At 41.7% G+C, this 23,921-nt stretch overlaps 1 protein-coding gene across 1 annotated transcript; it reads left to right on the forward strand.

The window, feature by feature from the left end:
* The first annotated feature begins 194 nt into the window (after positions 1-194).
* Positions 195-23,921, forward strand: LOC143030359 (uncharacterized). Its single transcript, XM_076193510.1, has 10 exons — positions 195-268; positions 5,636-6,946; positions 8,784-8,929; positions 9,220-9,299; positions 13,332-13,759; positions 14,930-15,352; positions 19,107-19,332; positions 21,721-21,796; positions 22,560-22,650; positions 22,797-23,921. The coding sequence occupies exons 2-10, from the start codon at positions 5,924-5,926 to the stop codon at positions 23,874-23,876; spliced, it is 3,573 nt and encodes a 1,190-aa protein (XP_076049625.1). The 5' UTR covers positions 195-268; positions 5,636-5,923; the 3' UTR covers positions 23,877-23,921.

A 23,921-nucleotide genomic window follows, 5' to 3' on the forward strand; every position in this document is an offset into this window, starting at 1 on the left:
TTATCCTCGGCAATTTGCATTTATTATATCGAACTATGTGTACTTGTCATTATTTGCACTTCATGTACATTGATTCATTGCCAATTAAAGTCTATCTATCTATCTACTAAATAATTGTAGAATTATTATTTTAGGTATAAGTAAAGATGTTTGCTAGTTTTTTCCAGGTAGCCCCCCCCCCAAAAAAAAAAAAGAAAAAAGAAAAGAAAAAAAAAGTCGTCAGCAAAACATTTCGTAGATGACGGATACGCAAGAGCTTGGTAACAAAGTGAGTGCCAAAAGTGAGTAGCATATAATAAGTAATGCTTAGTTTGTGACCACTTTAAAGGCTGCTTTATGTGGCCTGGTTTTCCATTGGCTCCGATCACCGCTGCAAAATTCTTTGACAAAATGAAGGCAGTTTATCAAGCGCTTGTTCAGTGTTTACATTCTTGCATGCCAGGCATGCGAGTAACAGATATAAGATATAAAGTTACAAATTATTGAACATTTGTTAGTGTACTGCATTCCTGGGCTACCGATGTTTTATGCGTTATTGGCCGTAATACTCAGAATATAATGAAAGCTATATCTCAAAAATGGAATTCACTGTAATCTAATTTAAAAGTAGGTTTGTGTTGTCATTCTGATTTATAAGTAAAAATTGCCACGGGACACGGATTTGTCAATCAAAAATAATTGTTACTCACTTGTAGTGGTACTCGATAAGCTAATCTCACAAAATTGTTGTGGTAGTGGTTAACGGAGGGCTTGAGTGGGGATGAGTCTAACCTAACCACGAACCCAATCATGTAGGTATAGGGCAGTGGCCGGCAATCTGCGGCTCTTTGAGGCCACTTATGTGGCTCCAGAAGCTTGTTACAAAATAATTATTCCATCAAGTTGAAAATATCATAAACTGTAAATTTGTAAACATTCCAGGCAAATTTATAACTTCAACTTTGAAACTACCTGTAACCATCAGTTATTATAATTGTCGATAAATCTTTCATGATCTGAACTTGTTATAATTATTATTTATTTATGAATTTTAGTTATTTATATGATTTATTTAATGGATCCAATAGCACAATATTTATATTAAGCTTAAAAATGGATGTAGCCATAAGGGTTGGCAACCACTGGTGTAGATGGTGACCAGTTAGGTTAGTAGGTTGATTTACTTTTCATGCAAGGGTGTCAGAAATCATGATTTTACAGTTTCATCTATAGGCTTTTGGTGTCTGTCAAAATTAACTAGTGGGTGGGTCCCCTGAAAAAGTGAAAACAAGAGTTTAACAATAGAATTCTATCAGATTTACAAGATTTTGCACTAAATCATTAATATCTGACATCCTTGATAGGAGAATGTGTGGTGGACCTCTGATAAAGTTTGATCAAGAAAAGGAAGGTAGGTGGTGAGACCTAGATCAGTTGTATGGTTGCAGCACCAGTTATCACCTTTACCATATGTGGGTGGATTGTTGGGGCAGGTAATTCAGATGGGAATTGGAGAGAAGTTTGGAATCTGAACCCATAATTACGTGAGTTTGAGAGGAATGAATGGATGTGTGATGGGTAAAAGGTATGCTTTGACTCTGCCACCCACCCCCCTTTTACAAGGAATGGGTCTGTTGGTATATGATATTCTCATTATCTATAACTGGTACACAGTTTGGCCAGTTATTCATGTCAGAGAATCAATCTGGCAACTATGTGTTTGTTTACATTGTAATACGAAACGGTAGGAATAGGTCAAAGCAAACGCCATTATATTGTGTGGCTACAGAGATGGGCATCTTCTCAAGGGTAGGCATGCAAAGCAGCATTTTGTTGTGAAAGTGGCACAGGGCTAGGACATTAAATGGTGTGGATGTAATGTGTTTGTCTCCCATTTTTATGGGTGTTTTGAACTCATTCTATTTTATCGTGTAAGTAGGTATGATATATTAAAAGATGATAAACACCACCAAATTCAGTTGATTTGGGGGGGTTCCCTTAGTCAAATTATTTGTATGATTATTAGGAATCAAAATGTCATAAGCACAAGCGACTTTAATGGGTTCAAATTGACAACTGTACACCAGCTTATTGAGAGAGCACAGAGCCTAAATTTGCTTGACTGCCCAAAGTTTGTAGAAAAGTAGCCAGCTACAACTAGTAAGGAACATAAAGTCCTCCATGGCAGACAAACATCATGAATTGATTTATATAGGAGATTGGTGGACCCAGTACTTAATATACAAACTTCATTCTATTCAAAATTTATTTACCATAGTAGATACATGGTTTTCACCCTCACTGAAATGGGATACAGACAGGATGCAGCGCTATGTAGAATTGTATATCGATCTCACCAACACATCATAGACATTTGAAGAGTATGCTTATGTCATGCAGTGAGAATTGATGTTTATATGTGCAAAAGCAGTATTGGTATGATGACAGACAGGTCTGCTGTTGTTGCCATCAAGTATTTTAACTACTGGCAACTGATTCAGTGATAATTCCCAAGTTACAGTAGTGTCTAAGCTTCTTTCAAAACAACCAATAGTGTCTTCACTTACTACATGAGTACTAAGAATGAAATAGACCAAGTAACCATGTAGTAAGTGCTGAAACTATTGGTTGTTTTAGAAGATTAGATAACTTTATGAATGTGGATGACAGGTGGTAGAGAACATAGAACTGCCTAATATAGGCCATATGGTCTGATGACCATCAATGAGGACCTGAGGTGGAGGGGTGGAAAGGGTGGTGAAGGGAAGTGAAGTGGGTGCGAATAGGTACGACGTACCTCTGATTTATCTAGCTCCCACATAAGGGAAAAAGGTCATTGTATATATACATGGCTCTTTGAGTGCTGATTGTGAGTTCTTTGGGCATCTGAATGGAATAAGGCTGTGCACTCTATCAATGGTGATATGCTGAGTTGTTGATTCAAACCCCACTAATAGCACCGGTTGCTACATGAACTTTATTTCCAAGTAACTATACAAACCTTTTATGAAGGGTGCTGCTCGAATGAATTGAGTTCAGTGGAATTTAACACCTTTTAACTCCCTTACCTCAAAGTATGTAACTATTGACAAGTGAAAGTACAATATATATATATGTATATATATATATATATTGTATATATATATATATATATATATATATATATATATATATATATATATATATATATATATATATATATATACATACATACATACACACTTAACTACACATGGTCCAATTTTTGCTTGGTCACAATAAAATGAAATTGGTTAAAACACCCATAAAAACAGGATTCATTGATGCCATATACAGTGTCCAAGTCCTGTGTCCCTTCTATAGGAAAATACTGCTTTACTTGCCTAGTCATTAGAAAGTGCCCATCTATGTATCCATACTACTTGCCACCAGTCAACACTTGACTGCAGTTATTGGTCACTATGTATTTGGTCATATTAATATCATGTCCATTTACACACATCATATCAACTTCTTGGAGATAGTGAAAGTTCCAAAAATGTGAAACTGGTCATTATGATAGTGTGTGTTGTGACCCATGCATATTCTTTTACTAAAGTGTAAAATATAGAGTTGCTGGATCAACTCTCTGACACAAGCCACTGTCCAACCAATGTACATACATACATATACCAAAGGCTTTTTTCCCCCTAATAAGGGATGTAGCCCCCCCCCCAAAAAAAGGGCATAAAAACCACTCCCACCCATTCCATTCCTATCACATTCCATTCCCCTCCACCCTCTTCCCTCCCTGTTATCTTGGCACCTCTTGGATGATGAGTCATCCCTGCATCTTTTCCACTGCCCTGGGTCAGAAGCAGTGTCACAAGACACACCACATCCACAACAAGGCTGCTTCAGTAAAGAATACTGCCACCAAGTATTCCCACTTGAATCGTAAGAGGCAACAGAAATGGGATGGGGATTAGGACTAGGCATCCTTCCTTCTCCCTGTAGCCCCACAGGGGACATTCCTAAAAAGATATATAGATGAATAAATAAATAAAGGCATAAGAGGGTATAGGAGTTTTCCAATCAGTACCCTAAAGTTTGGGTCCAACCAGTGTACTGGATATAAATGGTGTTGATAATGCATATTTATGTACTAGTACTACTTTCTTATACAAAGTCTTTATATATGGGAAGTGTATTTGAGAAACAGTAATGTAGGAAATGTTCAAATGAGACCAAAACTCACAAAATGCCCAATTTTATATTGGTTCATGTAGATAGGCAGGGACACTTTTTAAACTGAGATAATACTATCTATATACCAAGGGTTTTTCCCCCATTGTATGGTAGGTAACCAAAAAAAAAAAATGACATACCCACTACTCTCACCCAGTTCACTCCCACCCACCACTGTTTCCTCCCACACATCTTAGCTCCTGATGGATGTTTTTTCATAGTAATGTCAAATAAAGTTTCCACAATGATAAGGAGGAAAAATTTCTTTTCCAGTAATATCACAAGTGTCGCAGCCAGTTAGGTAGACATTATTTTCAAATTCTTTACAAAGCAAAACAATCTAAATCTTCATTATTCCTGTCAAACTTTGCTTTTATGGATTTTAGAATTATTTTTTGCCCCAAAATAGCTAAATTTCCATTTTCACCATTTATGAACAGAAAGAAATTACGCTAAATTTTTATATGATAATATGTAAAGATAATTTCTATGGTTAAAAGTGGACAGTTTTCCTTGATTTGCATGAATACAACAAATCACTTTAATGTGTAAGCCCCCAAATATAGTCTCCCATCATGTTTTCATTGAAGGTCCCCTGATATCTCTGTTCAGAGTTCATTATACCTCGGTGGAAGCATTAGCCATGTTACCCTGAATATGCTCCCATATTTTCCTTAAAGTTAAGGTGAGCATCTAGGATATGAACCTTCAAGGACATTCTGCAGCCCATCTCACCATAACTTCACTAAATCTTGAACCAGTTCAATATGATTATCAGCCTTGTTTCCAAGAAAGCCTTGTAGTACAGCAATGAAACACTCCCAAGCTATTTTATCATTTTCTGTGAACTGTAGAAACTCTGAACACTCCATCATTTTCGTTACTTGTGGCCCAATAAAGATAGTACTAGCTTTCATTTTTGCCTCTGAAAGTTTAGGAAAGAAGTCTTGAAGATATTTCAAGACAGCAGGCTCCTTGTCAAGAGCTGTAACCAACAAAGACCCAATTTGATGTGTAGTGGAGGAAACAAAACCTTATGTCAGTCAGATGAGTGAGGTGAACTGAATGAACCTTACTAGAGTAGGTCATTTATAGATTCAGGTATTGTGAGCATTTGGAGTTGTATTAGAGAATGACTGATATGGGCCATTCCCCCCTCCAAATCTTATGACCAGATGAAATAAAGCTAGAGAAATTTCGAGTCATGATGGTGTGAGTATGCATGTAACGGATGGTTTTCAGTACACTTCTAATGAAAAGGTAGAATGCAATATATCATAGGGCCATATCTGTTAGTATTTCTACCCATTTTATGTTAGGTGATGACATGTACACTTGTTCTGTGTAGGTACAAAGGGACTTGAGAATGAAATGGTTTGTGTACAAAACATCCACAATCCTATACACCTCAAAAGATTAGGTGTCAATCTTATGTTTTCTCTTTTTTCAGAAGGGTAACTATCAATATTTCTCTGGGAAAGCTATCCGAAGATTCCATGTCATTCTCATACAAAAGAGACTGGTGTGACATCTGTGGTACAGTTGTCTCATAAATCATCTTATATATCATGTGACAACCCAAAGAAAAGAGAAGCTTTTCCAATGTGACCATTTTAATGCAGCTTTCTCATCAAGGGTTAATTTTAAATGTCGCATGATGACCCACACAAGATAGAAGTCATTTCAGTGGGACCAGTGCTATTCAGCTTTCTCACAAAAGCATGTTCTCAAATTTCACATGATGACCCAGACAGGAGTGAAGCCTTTCCAGTGTGCTCGGTGCAATTCAACTTTCTCGCAAAAAGGTAATCTCAGCCGTCACATGATGAACCACGCAGGAAAAAAGCCTTTCCACTGTGACATGTGCGATTCTGTTTTCTCACGAAAGGGTGATCTTAAAGATCACATGATAACACACCCAGGGGAGAAGCCTTTCCAGTGTGACCTGTGCAGTAAAACTTTCTTACACAAGGGTAATCTTAGATATCACATGATGACCCACACAGGAGAGAAGCCTTTCCAGTGTGACCTGTGTGATTCTGCTTTCTCACGAGAGTGTGGTCTTAAAAGTCACATGATGACCCACACAGGAGAGAAGCCTTTCCAGTGTGACCTGTGCAGTAAAACATTTTCACATAAGGTTAATCTTAACTATCACATGATGACCCATTCAGGAGAGCGGCCTTTCCCGTGTGACCTATGTGATTCTGCTTTCCCACACAAGGGTGGTCTCAAAAATCACATGATGACCCACACAGGAGAGAAGCCTTTCCAGTGTGACCTGTGTGATTCAGCTTTCTCACGAAAGAGTGATCTTAAACATCACATGATAACACACACATGGGAGAAGCCTTTCCAGTGTGACCTGTGCAGTAAAACTTTCTCACACAAGGGTAATCTTAGATCTCACATTATGACCCACTTAGGAGAGAAGCCTTTCCAGTGTGACCTGTGTGATTCTGCTTTCTCACAAAAGGCACATCTTAAAAGTCACATGTTGACCCACACAGGAGAGAAGCCATTCCAGTGTGACCTGTGTGATTCTGCTTTCTCACGACTAGGCGTTCTCAAACGTCACATGATGACCCACACAGGAGAGAAGCCTTTCCGTTGTGACCTATGCGATTCAGCTTTCTCACGAAAGGGACTTCTTAAAGATCACATGATAACCCACACGGGAGAGAAGCCTTTCCAGTGTGACCTGTGCAATAAAACTTTCTCTCAAAAAAGAGCCCTCAGACGTCACATGTTAGCCCATACAGTGTGACCTGTATTAGGTATCTTACCAGAGACATCATGATTTTACCTACTCTGGAGAGAAGCCTTTTACAGTGTTACCTGTGTGATGCAGATTTCTCAAGTAAGGATGATTTCAAATATCATGTGGTGGCCCACAACGGAGAAGGGTCTTTCCAATATTATGACCTGTGACATGGACTTTTCTTTATATGTTTTATAGGACCATATCTAAAATCTGTTCAATATCTCAATTTGATTTTGTTGGAAATGATATCATTTAAGCTTGAATCTGATATGTTATAGGACCAATGGAATGCCACTTGGTCTTTACAAAACAAATGAATAAATGAAATAGATTAGTAAACAGGCAGATAAATGAATTATTGTAATACTCTTCATTAGCATTGTGAAACTTCACAGTAAAGAAAACACAATAGAAATAATGTTTTATTGCAGTACTTAAATGTATTCCTGACAGACCACACTCGTCTTATCAATTGATATTTTAATCTATATCCATGACATGAAACACTAGTGTAATGTTATCAACTTGTCAGTGTACTACTGTTTGGTTATCAATTTGAACAGGAGTACTGAAGAAAGGGACCTTTCTTTGTGTAATTTAGTATATGAAAAAATATGACTTGGTATTATAATGAACAAACAAACAGTGGATGTTTTATTTTTCTTTCAAGTATCTACTTATTATGTTAAGCGTGGATAGTTTAGTCTCTCAACTTGTCCACATTGAATGATCAGCTGCAAAGGAAACCTGTGCCAGAGGGTTCAGTAGAAATAAAACCAGGCGAGTAAAATGTATTGTGGGGGTACTGAAGACAATAGGTTGTCGCAATGAAGAAGAGACTGAAATAAGACCCAGTGACTTGAATATTTTAGTTTGATTACTTATTTTCCTCACCAAAGTTGTCAATTTTCCTGTGGCTTTATTGTTAGCCATTATGAAATGACTGTATTTCTTAAGTGTAGCCAGAATTGTGAATTTATTACAATACACCAACAATATAGCCAAAGGTGGAACAATACTAGAATTGAAATCTATGTATGATAATTGGATAATAAGGACAGATGCCAAGTTGAAAATTGTATACATATATACAAAGTGTACACATGGAGAACTGTCAATGGGTTTAAATCAGTAAGGATTCTTATCAAGGTTGCCTCAGTTGGGAGGTTCTTGATAGGGAATCCTCAGTAGGGTATCTTATATATATATATATATAAAGTTCCAGTGTAGCTTGCTGGTTTTGAGAATGGTGTCTTATATCTGGATGGGGATAGGGCAAGAGTTTATGGTAATTGATTTTATACGTAGCCATAAAGGAATGGCATATGGGATGATTTTACATTCTCTACTGGAGTCTTGAGAGGTGAATTAGTTTGGTCCTAACTGAAACATGTGACAAAAAGATTGCCATTGGGGAGGAACAGATACGATTGGCTGCCAAGACTGTGTTCATCTGGAGTTGGAGCTGTTCTCAGATGATGTAGGGCAGTGGAAGGATTCCCAAGGAAGTCCCATAGTGGCTAGAAATGATCCCTCGTTTGGCTACAGTAGAACAGGCAGTCGTGAAAGGAGATTTGTTCCTTGTCGCAGATATAAGGAATGTTTATGTATTGTGTGTGTCAATGATTTACCCCTATTCTTGATATAGCTGACATGTATGGGGGGGGGGCAGGAGGAAAAGTGTAGGAGGGGGATTGGGCATGGCGGTGGCAGTGTAGTCCGCCAATCAGGTTTCTCAGATGGCTTTGTCGAGTCGATGCAAAGAGTCGCTGACCATGTACTGGATGGTTGATCTGGTCTTGTTCCTGTGCTAAGGCTCCCTTTTTTTTGGCAGCAGCAGCATCCACCATCTCGTGTCCGTACAGTCCCACATGGTATGGATTTTGTTAGGAAGTTTCCCTCAGTTCTAGACCTCGGTCCTTATCCCTCACATCACCGTTCCACGACCTTTGACCCCGAGGACCCCCAACGGAATCGCTCGTAGTGCCACCCGTGTGGCTCGATTACCGCCCAGCTGCGTCGACTCGACCTAGCTTCCTTGAGGCCGACGGGTGGGACAAGGCCTCTTTGAGGAAACGCACATGCAGCTCACCAACCTAAGACGGACCCTGTCAGGCCCCAAGATGACTAACCAGTGCCTCGGTCTGGCAGCCACGCGAGGAAGCACAATGAATTCGTTGAAGAACGCATAGCCTCTGTCTTCATTAGTCGGCAGTGTAGGAGCGTTCGTGTCTGACTTGCCACGCATCACACGACCTTATCCTAATTAGGAGCATGGGTCATGACCTGCCCGTGTATATAAATATGGACGAAACAGATGATGAACCACATCGCCTTGGAGCGTTAAGCTGTAAGCCTGGTCACTGACTGCTTCCTCACCTCGTACCCAACTATCCCGCAAGCAGATCGACTTGGGACACGACTTAACACACAAGTCGTCACCTCCCTCGCCATCTCGTCACTCGAATTTATTACCAGATAAAAACAACACTCCATCAGAGTTTGCTTTGAAACTAGCCTAACAGATGTCTTTTTTGTTGTCGTTTCAACTGAGGTGCAAAGTGTCAGGTCGCAGGGCGCGTTGGGGTTTTTGTAGTGCCATAAGGCTGGTTCCGGAGTCTAAGGGTACGGTGACACGAGATGGAGGATGGGGGAAAGCGAAAAACCTGTCTATTCCTTCCCAGATGGTAATCAGCCCGGCCGAGACCGTGGTGGGTAGAAGCTTTACAGAGAAGGACTCTTGGATGTTTTGTAAGAAGATAGCCGTGACTGTGCGGCCATCTTGAAGCACTGGGCCATATGTGTAGACTAGGTAACCCCTATATCTAGTCTCAACTAGCTTCCAGATATGCGCAATGGAGAACTATATCTTGGTTTTGCGGATTACTTCTGTTATTGACATTCGTCAGTAGTGTTTACCAGAATGTTCATAATATTGGCTTTTCTGATATAAGTTCCGTTTTTTATTTGTATGCCATTTTCCTCTGGCATAATTCATTTGGTGCAATGAATTTGCCAGCCTTTGTCAAAAACTTCGCATAAATTGGCAACAGATAACTCAGTAGAAACAATTAAAGAATTTTCAAGAGTGTGTATGTTTTTTCATGGTATGTCGAAATGTCACAGAAGAAAATGCAACATTATTTTCACTAGCCCCTTCAATATGGGCCAAAATCTCGCGGGCAGCCTTAGCTGCCAGACGTAAGATGTTTCGTCATAATACTCGCATCATAGAAAATAGTCACCGCCTATATCGATCGTTCTCTCTTTCACCCGTGAATTTTGATAACCATAGAAAATGTGATGAAGACAGTTTAGAGAGTATGTCATTACGCAGGGGCAACTACAATAAATATAATCAAGACGCCGATATGGCAGCCTCGCGTATCCACTTGCTCCTCATGCCGCCTACGTAGGCGACACCGTATTGAAGAGGATAGTGTGCACCCTTGTCTTCGAGGCTCAATAATTAGAGACATACAACAAGCCTCATTTCCCCCTACTGCTGATGAGTTGGCGCATGTGTGTCAATCATTTCAAGGAGTGTGTGCTATAACTTGTAACAATTCTTTGACTACTTCCCGTTACATATTGTACAGCACAGTCTCTTCGTTCCGAAGAATACAAACTCTTCGGTACTCCCAAGGTCCATCTAGACTGGTCAGCGAGCCGAGCGGACCGAGCGCGGGCGAGGAGGGATGATGACGTCATCCACGCCGCACCTCCCAGCTACTCACCGTACTGACTTGAACTTGACCACCCTTGGAGCCTGTTATCTCTTCCCCTCCCCCCCTTTTTAGCTGCATTACATATTACCTACATGCATTACTAATTAGATGAACACTTGGAATATTAAAGGGTCTATTGTAAGCACAAATATATTCGTAGTAATTATGGCAAACAGTAGTCATAATACAAAGAAAAATTAAGTTCACACTATTCATAATGTTAGCATAAATATTCAATATTTGTTATTGAATATAAACCACTTAATCATAACATAAACAACAAAGGAAAACAGGTCCTAGTGAAAAAGTAAACTAAATCTCATTCATGTGGCCAGTTTCATTAGCTTTCTGTTTTGACCTTTGCATGACTTATGTTTTTTCTTATTTGTCTTGATGTTATTTTTAGATTCCTAATTCTAAAGTACACAGATATTTTGGCAAAAAATGATATGACATCATGAGGTACATCAAGTCCAACATTTTCTAATTCACGAACAGCTGTTTTCAAGCACTCTTTTTCCTTCCTCGAGACTGTCATCGTGTATTACTTTAAATGTTTCTCTCATAGTTGTTAATTGGGAAAAGAGAGTGTCAGCAGAAGCATACAATCCACCTCTGTGTACTTCATCAATCCATGTTTTAGCCATGGCGGTAGGCCTACAGTCACATGCTTTGTGGCCTATGTGAGGATATTTTGTGTTAAATTTTTTAACAATATAACCACCAATGTATTTGAGGAATTCTTCTTCTATAAGTACGTGGATTGCTTTCTGTGGATTAGAAACTGAGATTACACAGTCTCTTAGGTTTTCATCAATGTTATCATACTCATAATTTACATCTGGACCAACATCCAACTCTTTGAAGCAGAGACGAGTAATGTACAGTTCTGATGCCAACTACCTCTCATCAAAACATGAAACTTAATTTTCCCTTTTCTCAAGTTTAGTTTTATTTGACAAATAGTCAAAATATCCTCACTTAGGCCACAAAGCAAGTGACTGTAGGCCTACCGCCATGGCTAGAAAATGGATTGATGAAGTAAACAGAGGTGGATTGTATGCTCCTGCTGACACTCTCTTTTCCCAATTAACAACTATGAGAGAAACATTTAAAGTAGTATACAGTGACAGTCTCAAGGAAGGAAAAAGAGTTCTTGAAAACAGCTGTTTGTGAATTAGAAAATGTTGGACTTCCCCAAGTTCAGTTTCGGGAAAGGTAGAATTCCCTTCTTTGAACGATAGTAAAGTTTCTCTTGTTTACATAAGCCACCGAGCTGTAGTGCACCCTTCAGATTCCGCGGTTCACTATTTGCGTTTGTGTGGTGAGGAAAATAGGGCAACCTGTTTCGTCCATTTCCACAAGCCTTCCAGCGGCGTCCCTTTTTGGAGCGTCTTGCATCAAAAACATCCGGTCGCCTGGAATTTCTTGAGTGCCCTCTTCCTATCCCGCTTCATTTCCTTAACCGCCCCGAGTATTCTACCCTTCTCTTGTAAGTATGGAATCTGGTTCTAGTGTTGTTGTTCGAGATAGGTTGTGTGACTTCGCCGAAGGGAAATATCTCTGCCTTTCCCCGCTCCCGCCAACACACGCGGACCCACACATTTGGTGCATCAAGTGTAGGAATATGGAGTATTCCCCTTCACCCCCGTGTGAAACGTGCGCTCAATGGGATGATAAGCAGTGGTCCGCGTGTTTTCATGCTCACAAGAGAGTGCATGCAAGGACCAAGGTACGCAAGCAGGGAAAATGGCTTCCCCCGTCACCCCGCGAAACAAAGAGAAGGCATACTACGCCTGCGGAGGAGACGAGCAGGTCTCTCCCTCCTCCAAAGCGTAGTAGACGGAAAGGTTGTACAACATCCACCTCGAGTCAATCTCGGGCCCAGTTGTCTCCTAGTCCTTCACCCAGGGCGGTTAGCATAGACGGACATGCGCCTCCGGCCACCTCTAACTACCGCTCCTGTACGAGCCTTTTCTCGAATGTGGCTGCTTGCGGCTCGCCCTCGGCCCTTCCCGGATGCTCAACCCCCAAACGGACAAAGAACCCGAGTTCGAAGACAAAGAGCGCCTCAGCCTCTTCTTCTAATCGGGAGTCCCGCAGTCCACCTTGAACCCATCGTAAGACGAGCCGGGTGATCAACGGAGCCCTTTCCATGCCCGTTAACGGGCAGGAGGCCCATGGTGTAAACACGCGCCCGTTACTCGCTCGCGGGTAACTCCTCCTCGTCCAGAGGAGGTAGCCTCCCCTTTGAGTCCCCCGGACCATCCGCACCCAGGCGGGACTCTCCAAGCGGGCATTCCCAGGACCTCCTCCCCACTCTCTGTTCACTCGTTAATGCAACGAGAGAACAGATGGAGGAACAGCGGGAATTTATCCGGACGCACCAAGCACGGTTCATGTTACACCCGGAAGCTCGTCAGGAGTCACCACCCCCAAGGGCCGGCCCCCCTAGACCATATTCCACTTGATCGGAACCCCCACGAACCCATCAGTGACGATGATGGAAGCGCGGTGTTTCTCGCTGACCGTGCAGACCCTTCCTACGACGACGACGACGATGTCCACAGCGCCGTAAGGGAGGGGGACAAGCTCCCTATCCCCTCACGATTCCCAGTCGGAATTCCCGATGGTGGTTAAACCTTCCTTCTCAGACATCCTCGCGAGAGTTCGGAGGGCGAGTCCACTGGGCCCTCCAAAACAAGAGGAAGCCACATTCGAGTCTGAAATCTTCAAGACGGGCAATTCTCAGAAAGCGAAGCCTCCTCCAACCCACCTTCCATGGAGTACACAGACGCTAAAATCCATGACCCAGGCCTCCAACGGTCTCGCAAAAAGGACAACCGAGAAAGCGCGTTGGCTTTCGGTTCCAGTGGAACACCAAAAACGCTTCTACACCCCACCGGGGACAAACCTCAGGGAAGCCTCGATCCCGGTGAGGTTACCAGAGCTGGTCAAAGTGGACGCGGAATCACTACGCAGAAGAAACGTCCTCCTTTCCGGCAGAGAAGTCAGAGACCACATTCAATCCCTGGCTCTGTCCCTTGCGGTGAACTCCTGGCTGGAACGCCTCCTTGCCACAGTAAGGGAGTTCTTACCCGAACTGCAACCCCAGGAAGAATGCGACCTCCAGGCTCTATTGAAAAGCGCGAGCAGAGCCCTGAAGCATCAGGCTGCCTGCCTCTCAACGTCCTGGGCCAACTTCGAGTCCCGCAGGAGAGACACCATCCTCGGGGACCCCAGTGACCCCCTCCTCAGAGAGATTTATGCTCCATTGAAGAGGGCCCCCCTTCTCACCCACACGCGGATTCCCCCGGAAATGGTGGACTCGGCAATCGCAAGCGCGAACCAATTGATGCATAACAGAGCCATCGAGAGAACAGCCGTTCCTAGTTCGAGGCCAAGGACCATCCCCCCATCGGCCCCTAGGTCCTCTCAGACGCAGAGGCAGCCTTTGCATCACCCCAAGAGAGAAGAAAGGCCACCCCCCCATTCAAAGTCGAAAACACAGACAGAAAAGCCCCGCCCCTTTCCGAATAGAGAACAGAGGCGCAAACATCATCGAGGCTCCGGACCCCCCCGCAGAAAATTGTAGGAATTCGCCTGCCCTCCCGCACAGGATAGGAGGTTGCCTCTCTCTCTCTCTACTGGAGGGCATGGGAGGAGGCCGGGTCGGACGACTGGACCATACAGGTCATCAAGGCAGGCTATCGCCTTCCTTTTCACACCGTCCCCAGCCTCTCCCCCTATCCCATCCAAGTCAGCAGCTACCACCCGGACTCGGCTCGCGGGCGGGCCCTAGCGGAGGAAATCTCCGTTCTGCTTCAGAAAGGAGCTCTAGAGGAAATCTCGACTCCGGACCCAGGGTTCTACTCAAGGCTATTCCTCGTAGCAAAGGCAACAGGGGGGGTGGAGACCAGTCATCGGTCTGTCTCCTCTCAACAAGTTCCTTTCCCTAACGAAGTTCCGAATGGACACCCCAGAGTCCGTAAGGGCGTCTATCAGGGAAGGGGACTTCATGGTGTCGCTGGACCTCCAAGATGCCTATTTCCAGATACCAGTGCATCCATCATCAAGAAAATTCCTCAGAATCGTCCACAAGGGCACCACCTTCCAATTCACCTGCCTATGCTTCGGACTTTCCACAGCATCCCAAGTCTTCACCAGAGTGTTCAAACTCGTCTCAGCGTGGTCCCACTCCAAAGGAATTCGCCCACTCCGTTACCTGGACGATTGGCTGATCATTGCACAGTCCGCCCAGCTATGCCAGGAACACCTGGGAATGGTCCTAGCCTTCGTCCGCATATTGGGCACCATAGTCAACCAGACGAAGTCAGATTTCATTCCAAGACAGAGTCACATACCTGGGTATGGTTCTGGACTCTTCCCTAATGAAGTCCTGCCCCGTAGAGAAGAGAATCCAGAATCTCACTTCTCTCGTTGTACAAGCACTATCGACCGGGTTCCTGACGGCGAAGCAGTGCCAAGTCCTCCCGGGCCATATGGCCTCCGTCGAGAGGTTAATCCCCAGGAGCAGACAAAGAATGCAACCGCTACAGTGGCTCCTCAAGTCTCAGTGGTCCCCGCAAGGGGGAAAAACCCGACAACGCATCAACCTTACCGGAGAAGTCAAGGATTCTCTTCTCTGGTGGAAGGACCCGTGCATGATTTACTAGTATTGTGAGACTTGGTGGAGGCAACTCATTTGTACTTGATTATCTAAGCGAGTCCTAAGTAGTTTTGCCTCAGATCATTGCCGTCATATATCATGACACCTCCATGGCTGAGATTTGGATGTGTGAGGGGGGGGGTTGCCTTGGATCTTAATGGAAAAAAGAGAGACAAAACTCACACTTTCTAAATTCATTTGATTAGATTGATTATATATATATATACATATGTGTATATATATATATATATATATATATATATATATATATAATGTATATATATATGTATATATATATATGTATATATATATATAAATAATGTATATATATATGTATATATATATTATATATGTATATATATATATTGTCACAAAATCCCTGGACAGTGGAAGGAGGAGGTGGAGGTTGTGGGGGCGTGGGAAATACCTACCTTAGGTGAAATGAAGTGGGGTGGATAGCTGCAGTGGAAAGCCAGAGTCCAGGAAATTTGAGCCACCGACCGGGACCACGCACGCTCCCTTCTCGGCGCGCGTGTACATAAGTCAAAGAGGGGGGTGGGGGACACCTCATTAAGTAGACCGTCCTAGGCTAATCAAACAGATCATCCTATTGTGAGTTTTAATGATTAAGATTATTTCTACAATCAAACATTGTAACCATGCTACTCAATACTTAGTAGGATATTATGACAGATAACCTAATTTCACTTATGTATCCTAACTAATCCCCTGCGCGAGTCTATGACATCTAACTAATACTTAACCACTAAGTTGGTATTTTCTTTACTTCTCTTAGCGTCTTCTGCTGGTTGCGGGGATGTCTTCAAATAGGCGCGGGTCCGCGTCTGGGGTGGGAAGGCCTTTGTACTTGAGCTCGGCGGGAACTGACCGACCTCATGGGTGGCACCTCAGGGCAGTTCCTTTCCGGTCAGGATGTCCCGAAAGGAGCGATTCTGCACCTCTCTTGCTGCGATACTGCAGACTAATTAGGTTGGGTAATCACTGAAGGCAACACTCTTCGCCGACATGTTCCTGGACGCGGGGCACTGAATGCCGTGGCACTGATATGCACGAGTTCTCCGGGCACTTATAGTCACTTATGATATAATTAATTAGCCGTGGATGATCGACGGTGATTAAACAGTTCGTATTAATGAGTGGCATTCACAGTGACCACTCTACGAGAGAATGATGCACATTTGGACCTTCCGAGGACACGTGTGTCCCACCTCACTCTCTGTGAACCCAAGCTTAACTGCCGGTGGACAGGCACTCAAGGGGTCAGCTGCCTGCCCATACTGTATGGCATACACCGTTGCCGTTACTTCTTCGTTTCCAATCACTAGTTTTGAAGGGAGCGCAGTGCAATGTTTATATGGAAGTTGAAACAGTTCTAATTGTTCTTTGAGGGTAGACACAATTCACGAGAGTGGAAGATATGATCCTAACTAGTCTAATTAAAACTAGCCTAAACAATAAATGGCAAGCGCGCAGGGGGTGGTGGTGAAACCGTTAGAACTAATTCGAACGGTAACTCTTGAATGTAATACACTAATTCCAATCATAAAGTAGCAACTTACAACTGCAGGAAGGAACAGTAAACTTGATAATTTGTGGAATCCCACACTTAATATTAAGCATTCGTGTCTTTGCTTGCAGGCATATGTAACCTGGATCCGAAGGGAGGGGGGAGGGTTTTCCTGAATAATTAGAAGTCTCTCTCAAATTCGTTAAGGCACTGTAACTGATTGCCAAGTTGGCACAATAGTTAATGAGGATAAGGAGAAGGTAAAATATCAAGAAGTAGTTGCTAGGGGTCTTAAGAGTTCCGGTGATTCCCAAGAGTAGAGGGAATTGATGGCCGAGAAGGGCTGAGAGGAGACGAAAAACTGTGGAACCTGCGTCGGCTAGGCCCTTGAGCGAAAGTATTTGGTAACTATGGTTTGAGAGCAGACGTAAGAAAATGAGAAGAAATTGTAGGCCGTGTGTCACAACCCAAAGTTGTGATATATATATTGTTATAGCCAACCGTGAATCAAACCACTTTTAAATCGCCCGCCTACTACCCACTGCTTCGAACATGACTCATGGTCAGTATACGTTGCATGAACGTATGAGCTCGAACCTTGCCATGAAACTTTGGCCCCGCCTTCCTCGGGTATAAAAAGAGCCTCCCCGGTTGTCCACCTGTCACACACTCACACAACCCCAGGTCTCACCTTTTCGACGCTGTATATTGGTGCATTGCTGTTTTGTTCGCGAGTATTTGTAGTACAAACCATATTTTTGACTTGTATAGGGTTATTAATTATTCTGAGTGAACTATATATGTTAAGACTTAGTGATTTGAGAATTGTTTGTTTTCTTTATTAGGAAAGTGTATTTATGTTATTCCTTAGAATAATGTGAGTGTATGTTCGTAAATGATCAGTAAAACTTTATTTTTTTCTTTATGTGTAAATATAGTTAATTAAGTTTCGTGCAGACGTCTATCTTACCTCAACCATAATCTTTATAATTCTTATTTACATTCAGTCTCAAATAGAGCTTTTCCTCGGAACGCATTTTACCTATACGTTCCACGTTATTGTTGTGGGTTTGCTTCTCAACTGGAACTCGACTTACCCCTAGATTCGACTGAAGTTCCACTCAGTACGTTAACTCAGGCCAAACCAAGCAAGCAACCCATGACAATTGGGGGCCTGCCAAGGGATATGTTATTCTATATTTACGTAAAATAGATTAGTGACCCGTAGGTAATATCGAAGTCTGCTAACCTCTTAACGTCAATTATCAGTAACACGTGCGATTGTTACTTTGTTCATTACCATACATTCATTGTCACTGAATTATTCATACATACATACATACATATACCAAGGCTTTTTTCCCCTTCCAAGGGAGGTAGCCAAAAAGGGAAAGGCATAAAAACACTCCCACCCATTTCATCCCTAAATATCCTCCACACCCACATTCATGCTTTATCTAAATTTTCAATATTACGTCAGGTTAGATGATAGGATGTAAATTTATAAGTGTTCGATTTGTGCTTAATTATCAATACGTTAGGTTAGATGATAGGATACAAAACTTTAAGGTATCGATTATTCGAAGTGTGTGAGACCCCGACATTCATATGTCCGACATATTCAACCGGTTCCAAAGGAGAACCTCTATTCAATAAGTTCGCAGTAACTCACCCAAGTAATTTACCGGTATTCAACTACCACCTCCCTCCCGAGTTAACTAGCGATCTTCCTAAATTACCCACTTGCTGTAGCCCTAACGTCGAACAATAGTTACTACCCCGTTATAGTGACCTTTCCTCAGTAACTGTGCCTAGGAGATTTATACTATCCCCCCACAGCTTCGAAAGTTAACTATACCTGCACAGTAAGCCGTGTATTCTAAGATTCAGACCATTAGTTAGCCATATTCTGATTCAGCGACAGTCTATGTGTGAGCTATCCTCTTTCCTATCGGGAAACCTCGAAGCAGACTATACGTAAGCTACGGGCGTATAGTCTGAGCACTGAACCCTAGTATACACACCGTCTATAGAATAAATGTTCATAGACCGGGTTCTTATAGAGACCCACCACAGATTTCACTCCCCCTGAACAGGGATTTAGTCAAATTTTCGTGTATGAAGTCCAAGAATTGGTTTATACTAATATCCCTGGAGTGAAATTCTCGTGTATATACACTAACCATGCCTTTCAATATAGAAACTTTTATCAAAAATCCCTCAGTGGATTAGTTAGAGTATGATCTCAAAATGGATGATTGGAAACTGTTGGCTCAAACCTACCAAATTAATGCTCCTGCTAGATTACGTAAAGATGAACTCAAACGAGTGGTCATCGGATCACTCGTAGACTTGCTCGTACTGGACGCAGACGCATTCGATCTACTGCGTCAGGAGAGTGCTCGTGATATAACTGAAGGAGACCCTGTAAGTGATAGTGATCCCCACTTGCAGCCTGGTATGATGACAGACAGGTCTGCTGTTGTTGCCATCAAGTATTTTAACTACTGGCAACTGATTCAATGATAATTCCCAAGTTACAGTAGTGTCTAAGCTTCATTTAAAACAACCAATAGTGTCGTCTTCACTTACTACATGAGTACTAAGAATGAAATAGACCAAGTAACCATGTAGTAGATAGTGCTGAAACATTTGGTTGTTTTAGAAGATTAGATAACTTTTGAATGTGGATGACAGGTGGTAGAGAACATAGAACTGCCTAATATATGCCATATGGTCTGATGACCATCCATGAGGACCTGAGATGGAGGGGTGGAAAGGGTGGTGAAGGGAAGTGAAGTGGGTGGGAATAGGTACGACGTACCTCTGATTTATCTAGCTCCCACATAAGGGAAAAAGGTCATTGTATATATACATGGCTCTTTCAGTGATGATTGTGAATTCTTTGAGCAGCTGAATGGAATAAGGCTGTGCACTCTATCAATGGTCATATGCTGAGTTGTTGATTCAAACCCCACTAATAGCACCGGTTGCTATATGGACTTTATTTCCAAGTAACTATACAAACCTTTTATGAAGGGTGCTGCTCAAATGAATTGAGTTCAGTGGAATTTAACACCTTTTAACTCCCTTACCTCAAAGTATGTAACCATTGACAAGTAAAAGTACAATATATATATATTGTGTATATATATATATATATATATATATATATATATATTTATATATTGCATATGTATATATATATATATATATATATATATATATATTTATATACACATACACACTTAACTACACATGGTCCAATTTTTGCTTGGTCACAATAAAATGAAATTGGTGAAAACACCCATAAAAACAGGATTCATTGATGCCATATACAGTGTCCAAGTCCTGTGTCCCTTCTATAGGAAAATACTGCTTTACTTGCCTAGTCATTAGAAAGTGCCCATCTATGTATCCATACTACTTGCCACCAGTCAACACTTGACGGCAGTTATTGGTCACTATGTATTTGGTCATATTAATATCATATCTATTTACACACATCATACCAACTACTTGGAGATAGTGAAAGTTCCAAAAATGTGAAACTGGTCATTATGATAGTGTGTATTGTGACCCATTCATATTCTTTTACCAAAGTGTAAAATATAAAGTTGCTGGATCAACTCTCTGACACAAGCCACTGTCCAACCAATGTACATACATACATATACCAAAGGCTTTTTTCCCCCTAATAAGGGATGTAGCCCCCCCCCAAAAAAAAAGGGCATAAAAACCACTCCCACCCATTCCATTCCTATCACATTCCATTCCCCTCCACCCTCTTCCCTCCCTCTTATCTTGGCACCTCTTGGATGATGAGTCATCCCTGCATCTTTTCCACTGCCCTGGGTCAGAAGCAGTGTCACAAGACACACCACGTCCACAGCAAGGCTGCTTCAGTAAAGAATACTGCCACCAAGTATTCCCACTTGAATCGTAAGAGGCGACAAAAACGGGATGGGGATTAGGACTAAGCATCCTTCCTTCTCCCTGTAGCCCCACAGGGGACATTCCTAAAAAAATAAATAGATGAATAAATAAATAAAGGCATAAGAGGGTATAGGAGTTTTCCAATCAGTACCCTAAGGTTTGGGTCCAACCAGTGTACTGGATATAAATGGTGTTGATAATGCATATTTATGTACTAGTACTACTTTCTTCTACAAAGTGTTTATATATGGGAAGTGTATTTGAGAAACAGTAATGTAGGAAATGTTCAAATGAGACCAAAACTCACAAAATGCCCAATTTTATATTGGTTCATGTAGATAGGCAGGGACACTTTTTAAACTGAGATAATACTATCTATATACCAAGGGTTTTTCCCCATTGTATGGTAGGTAACCAAATAAAAAATGACATACCCACTACTCTCACCCAGTTCACTCCCATCCACCATCTTTTCCTCCCTCACATCTTAGCTCCTGATTGATGCTTTTTCATAGTAATGTCAAATAAAGTTTCCCCAAAGATAAGGAGGAAAAAATTCTTTTGCCAGTAATAATCACCAGCGTCACAACCAGTTAGGTAGACATTATTTTCAAATTCTTTTTAAAGCAAAACAATATAAATCTTCATTATTCCTGTCAAACTTTGCTTTTATGGATTTTAGAATTATTTTTTGCCCCAAAATAGCTAAATTTCTATTTTCACCATTTATGGACAGAAAGAAATGATGCTAAATTTTGATTTGATAATATATCTGAAGATAATTTCTATGATTAAAAGTGGACAGTTTTCCTTGATTTGCATGAATACAACAAATCACTTTAATGTGTGAGCCCCCAAATGTAGTCTCCCATCATGTTTTCATTGAAGGTCCCCTGATATCTCTGTTCAGAGTTCATTATACCTTGGTGGAAGCATTACCCATGTTACCCTGAATATGCTCCCATATTTTCCTTGAAGCTGTCGAGGTGAGCATCTAGGATATGAACCTCCAAGAACATTCTGCAGCCCATCTCACCATAACTTCACTAAATCTTGAACCAGTTCAATATGATTATCAGCCTTGTTTCCAAGAAAGCCTTGTAGTTCAGCAATGAAACACTCCCAAGCTATTTTATCATTTTCTGTGAACTGTAGAAATTCTGAACACCATCATTTTCGTTACTTGTGACCCAATAAAGATAGTACTAGCCTTCATTTTTGCCTCTGAAAGTTTAGGAAAGAAGTCTTGAAGATATTTCAAGACAGCAGGCTCCTTGTCAAGAGCTGTAACCAACAAAGACCCAATTTGATGTGTAGTGGAGGAAACAAAACCTTATGTCAGTCAGATGAGTGAGGTGAACTGAATGAACCTTACTAGAGTAGGTCATTTATAGATTCAGGTATTGTGAGCCATTGGAGTTGTATTAGAGAATGACTGATATGGGCCATTCCCCCCTCCAAATCTTATGACCAGATGAAATAAAGCTAGAGAAATTTCGAGTCATGATGGTGTGAGTATGCATGTAACGGATGGTTTTCAGTACACTTCTAATGAAAAGGTAGAATGCAATATATCATAGGGCCATATCTGTTAATATTTCTACCTATTTTATGTTAGGTGATGACATGTACACATGTTCTGTGTAGGTACAAAGGAATTTGAGAATGAAATGGTTTGTGTACAAAACATCCACAATCCTATACACCTCAAAAGATTAGATGTCAATCTTATGTTTTCTCTTTTTTCAGAAGGGTAACTATCAATATTTCTCTGGGAAAGCTATCCGAAGATTCCATGTCATTCTCATACAAAAGAGATTGGTGTGACATCTGTGGCACAGTTGTCTCATAGATCATCTTAAATATCATGTGACAACCCAAAGAAAAGAGAAGCTTTTCCAATGTGACCATTTTAATGCAGCTTTCTCATCAAGGGTTAGTTTTGAATGTCACATGATGACCCACACAAGATAGAAGTCATTTCAGTGGGACCAGTGCGATTCAGCTTTCTCACAAAAGCATGTTCTCAAATTTCACATGATGACCCAGACAGGAGTGAAGCCTTTCCAGTGTGCTCGGTGCAATTCAGCTCTCTCGCAAAAAGGTAATCTCAGCCGTCACATGATGAACCATGCAGGAAAAAACCCTTTCCACTGTGACAAGTGCGATTCTGTTTTCTCACGAAAGCATGATCTTAAACGTCACATGATAACACACACAGGAGAGAAGCCTTTCCAGTGTGAGCTGTGCAGTAAAACTTTCTCACACAAGGGTAGTCTTAAATATCACAGGATGACCCACACAGGAGAGAAGCCTTTCCAGTGTGACTCATGTGATTTTGCTTTCTTCCGAAAGTCTGATCTCAAAAGTCACACGATGACCCACACAGGAGAGAAGCCTTTCCAGTGTGAGCTGTGCAGTAAAACTTTCTCACACAAGGGTAATCTTAAATACCACATGATGAAGCACACAGGAAAGCAGCCTTTCCAGTGTGACCTGTGTGATTCTGCTTTCTCAAATAAGGGTGGTCTTAAAAATCACATGATGACCCACTCAGGAGAGAAGCCCTTCCAGTGTGAACTCTGTGATTCTGCTTTCTCACGAAAGAGTGATCTTAAACATCACATGATAACACACACATGGGAGAAGCCTTTCCAGTGTGACCTGTGCAGTAAAACTTTTTCACACAAGGGTAATCTTAGATCTCACATTATGACCCACTTAGGAGAGAAGCCTTTCCAGTGTGACACGTGTGATTCTGCTTTCTCACAAAAGGGTAGTCTTAAAAGTCACATGTTGACCCACACAGGAGAGAAGCCATTCCAGTGTGACCTGTGTGATTCTGCTTTCCCACGACTAGGCGATCTCAAACGTCACATGATGAACCACACAGGAGAGAAGCCATTCCAGTGTGACCTGTGTGATTCAGCTTTCTCACGAAAGGGACATCTTGAAGATCACATGATAACCCACACAGGAGAGAAGCCTTTCCAGTGTGACCTGTGCAATAAAACTTTCACTCGAAAAAGAGTCCTCAGACATCACGTGTTAGCCCATACAGTGTGACCTGTATTATGTAACTTACAAGAGACATCATGACTTTAACTACTC

This window comes from Oratosquilla oratoria, chromosome 12 (genome assembly GCF_046742065.1).
Source record: "Oratosquilla oratoria isolate Oo_2021 chromosome 12, ASM4674206v1, whole genome shotgun sequence".
Classification (NCBI taxonomy): Eukaryota; Metazoa; Arthropoda; class Malacostraca; order Stomatopoda; family Squillidae; genus Oratosquilla; species Oratosquilla oratoria.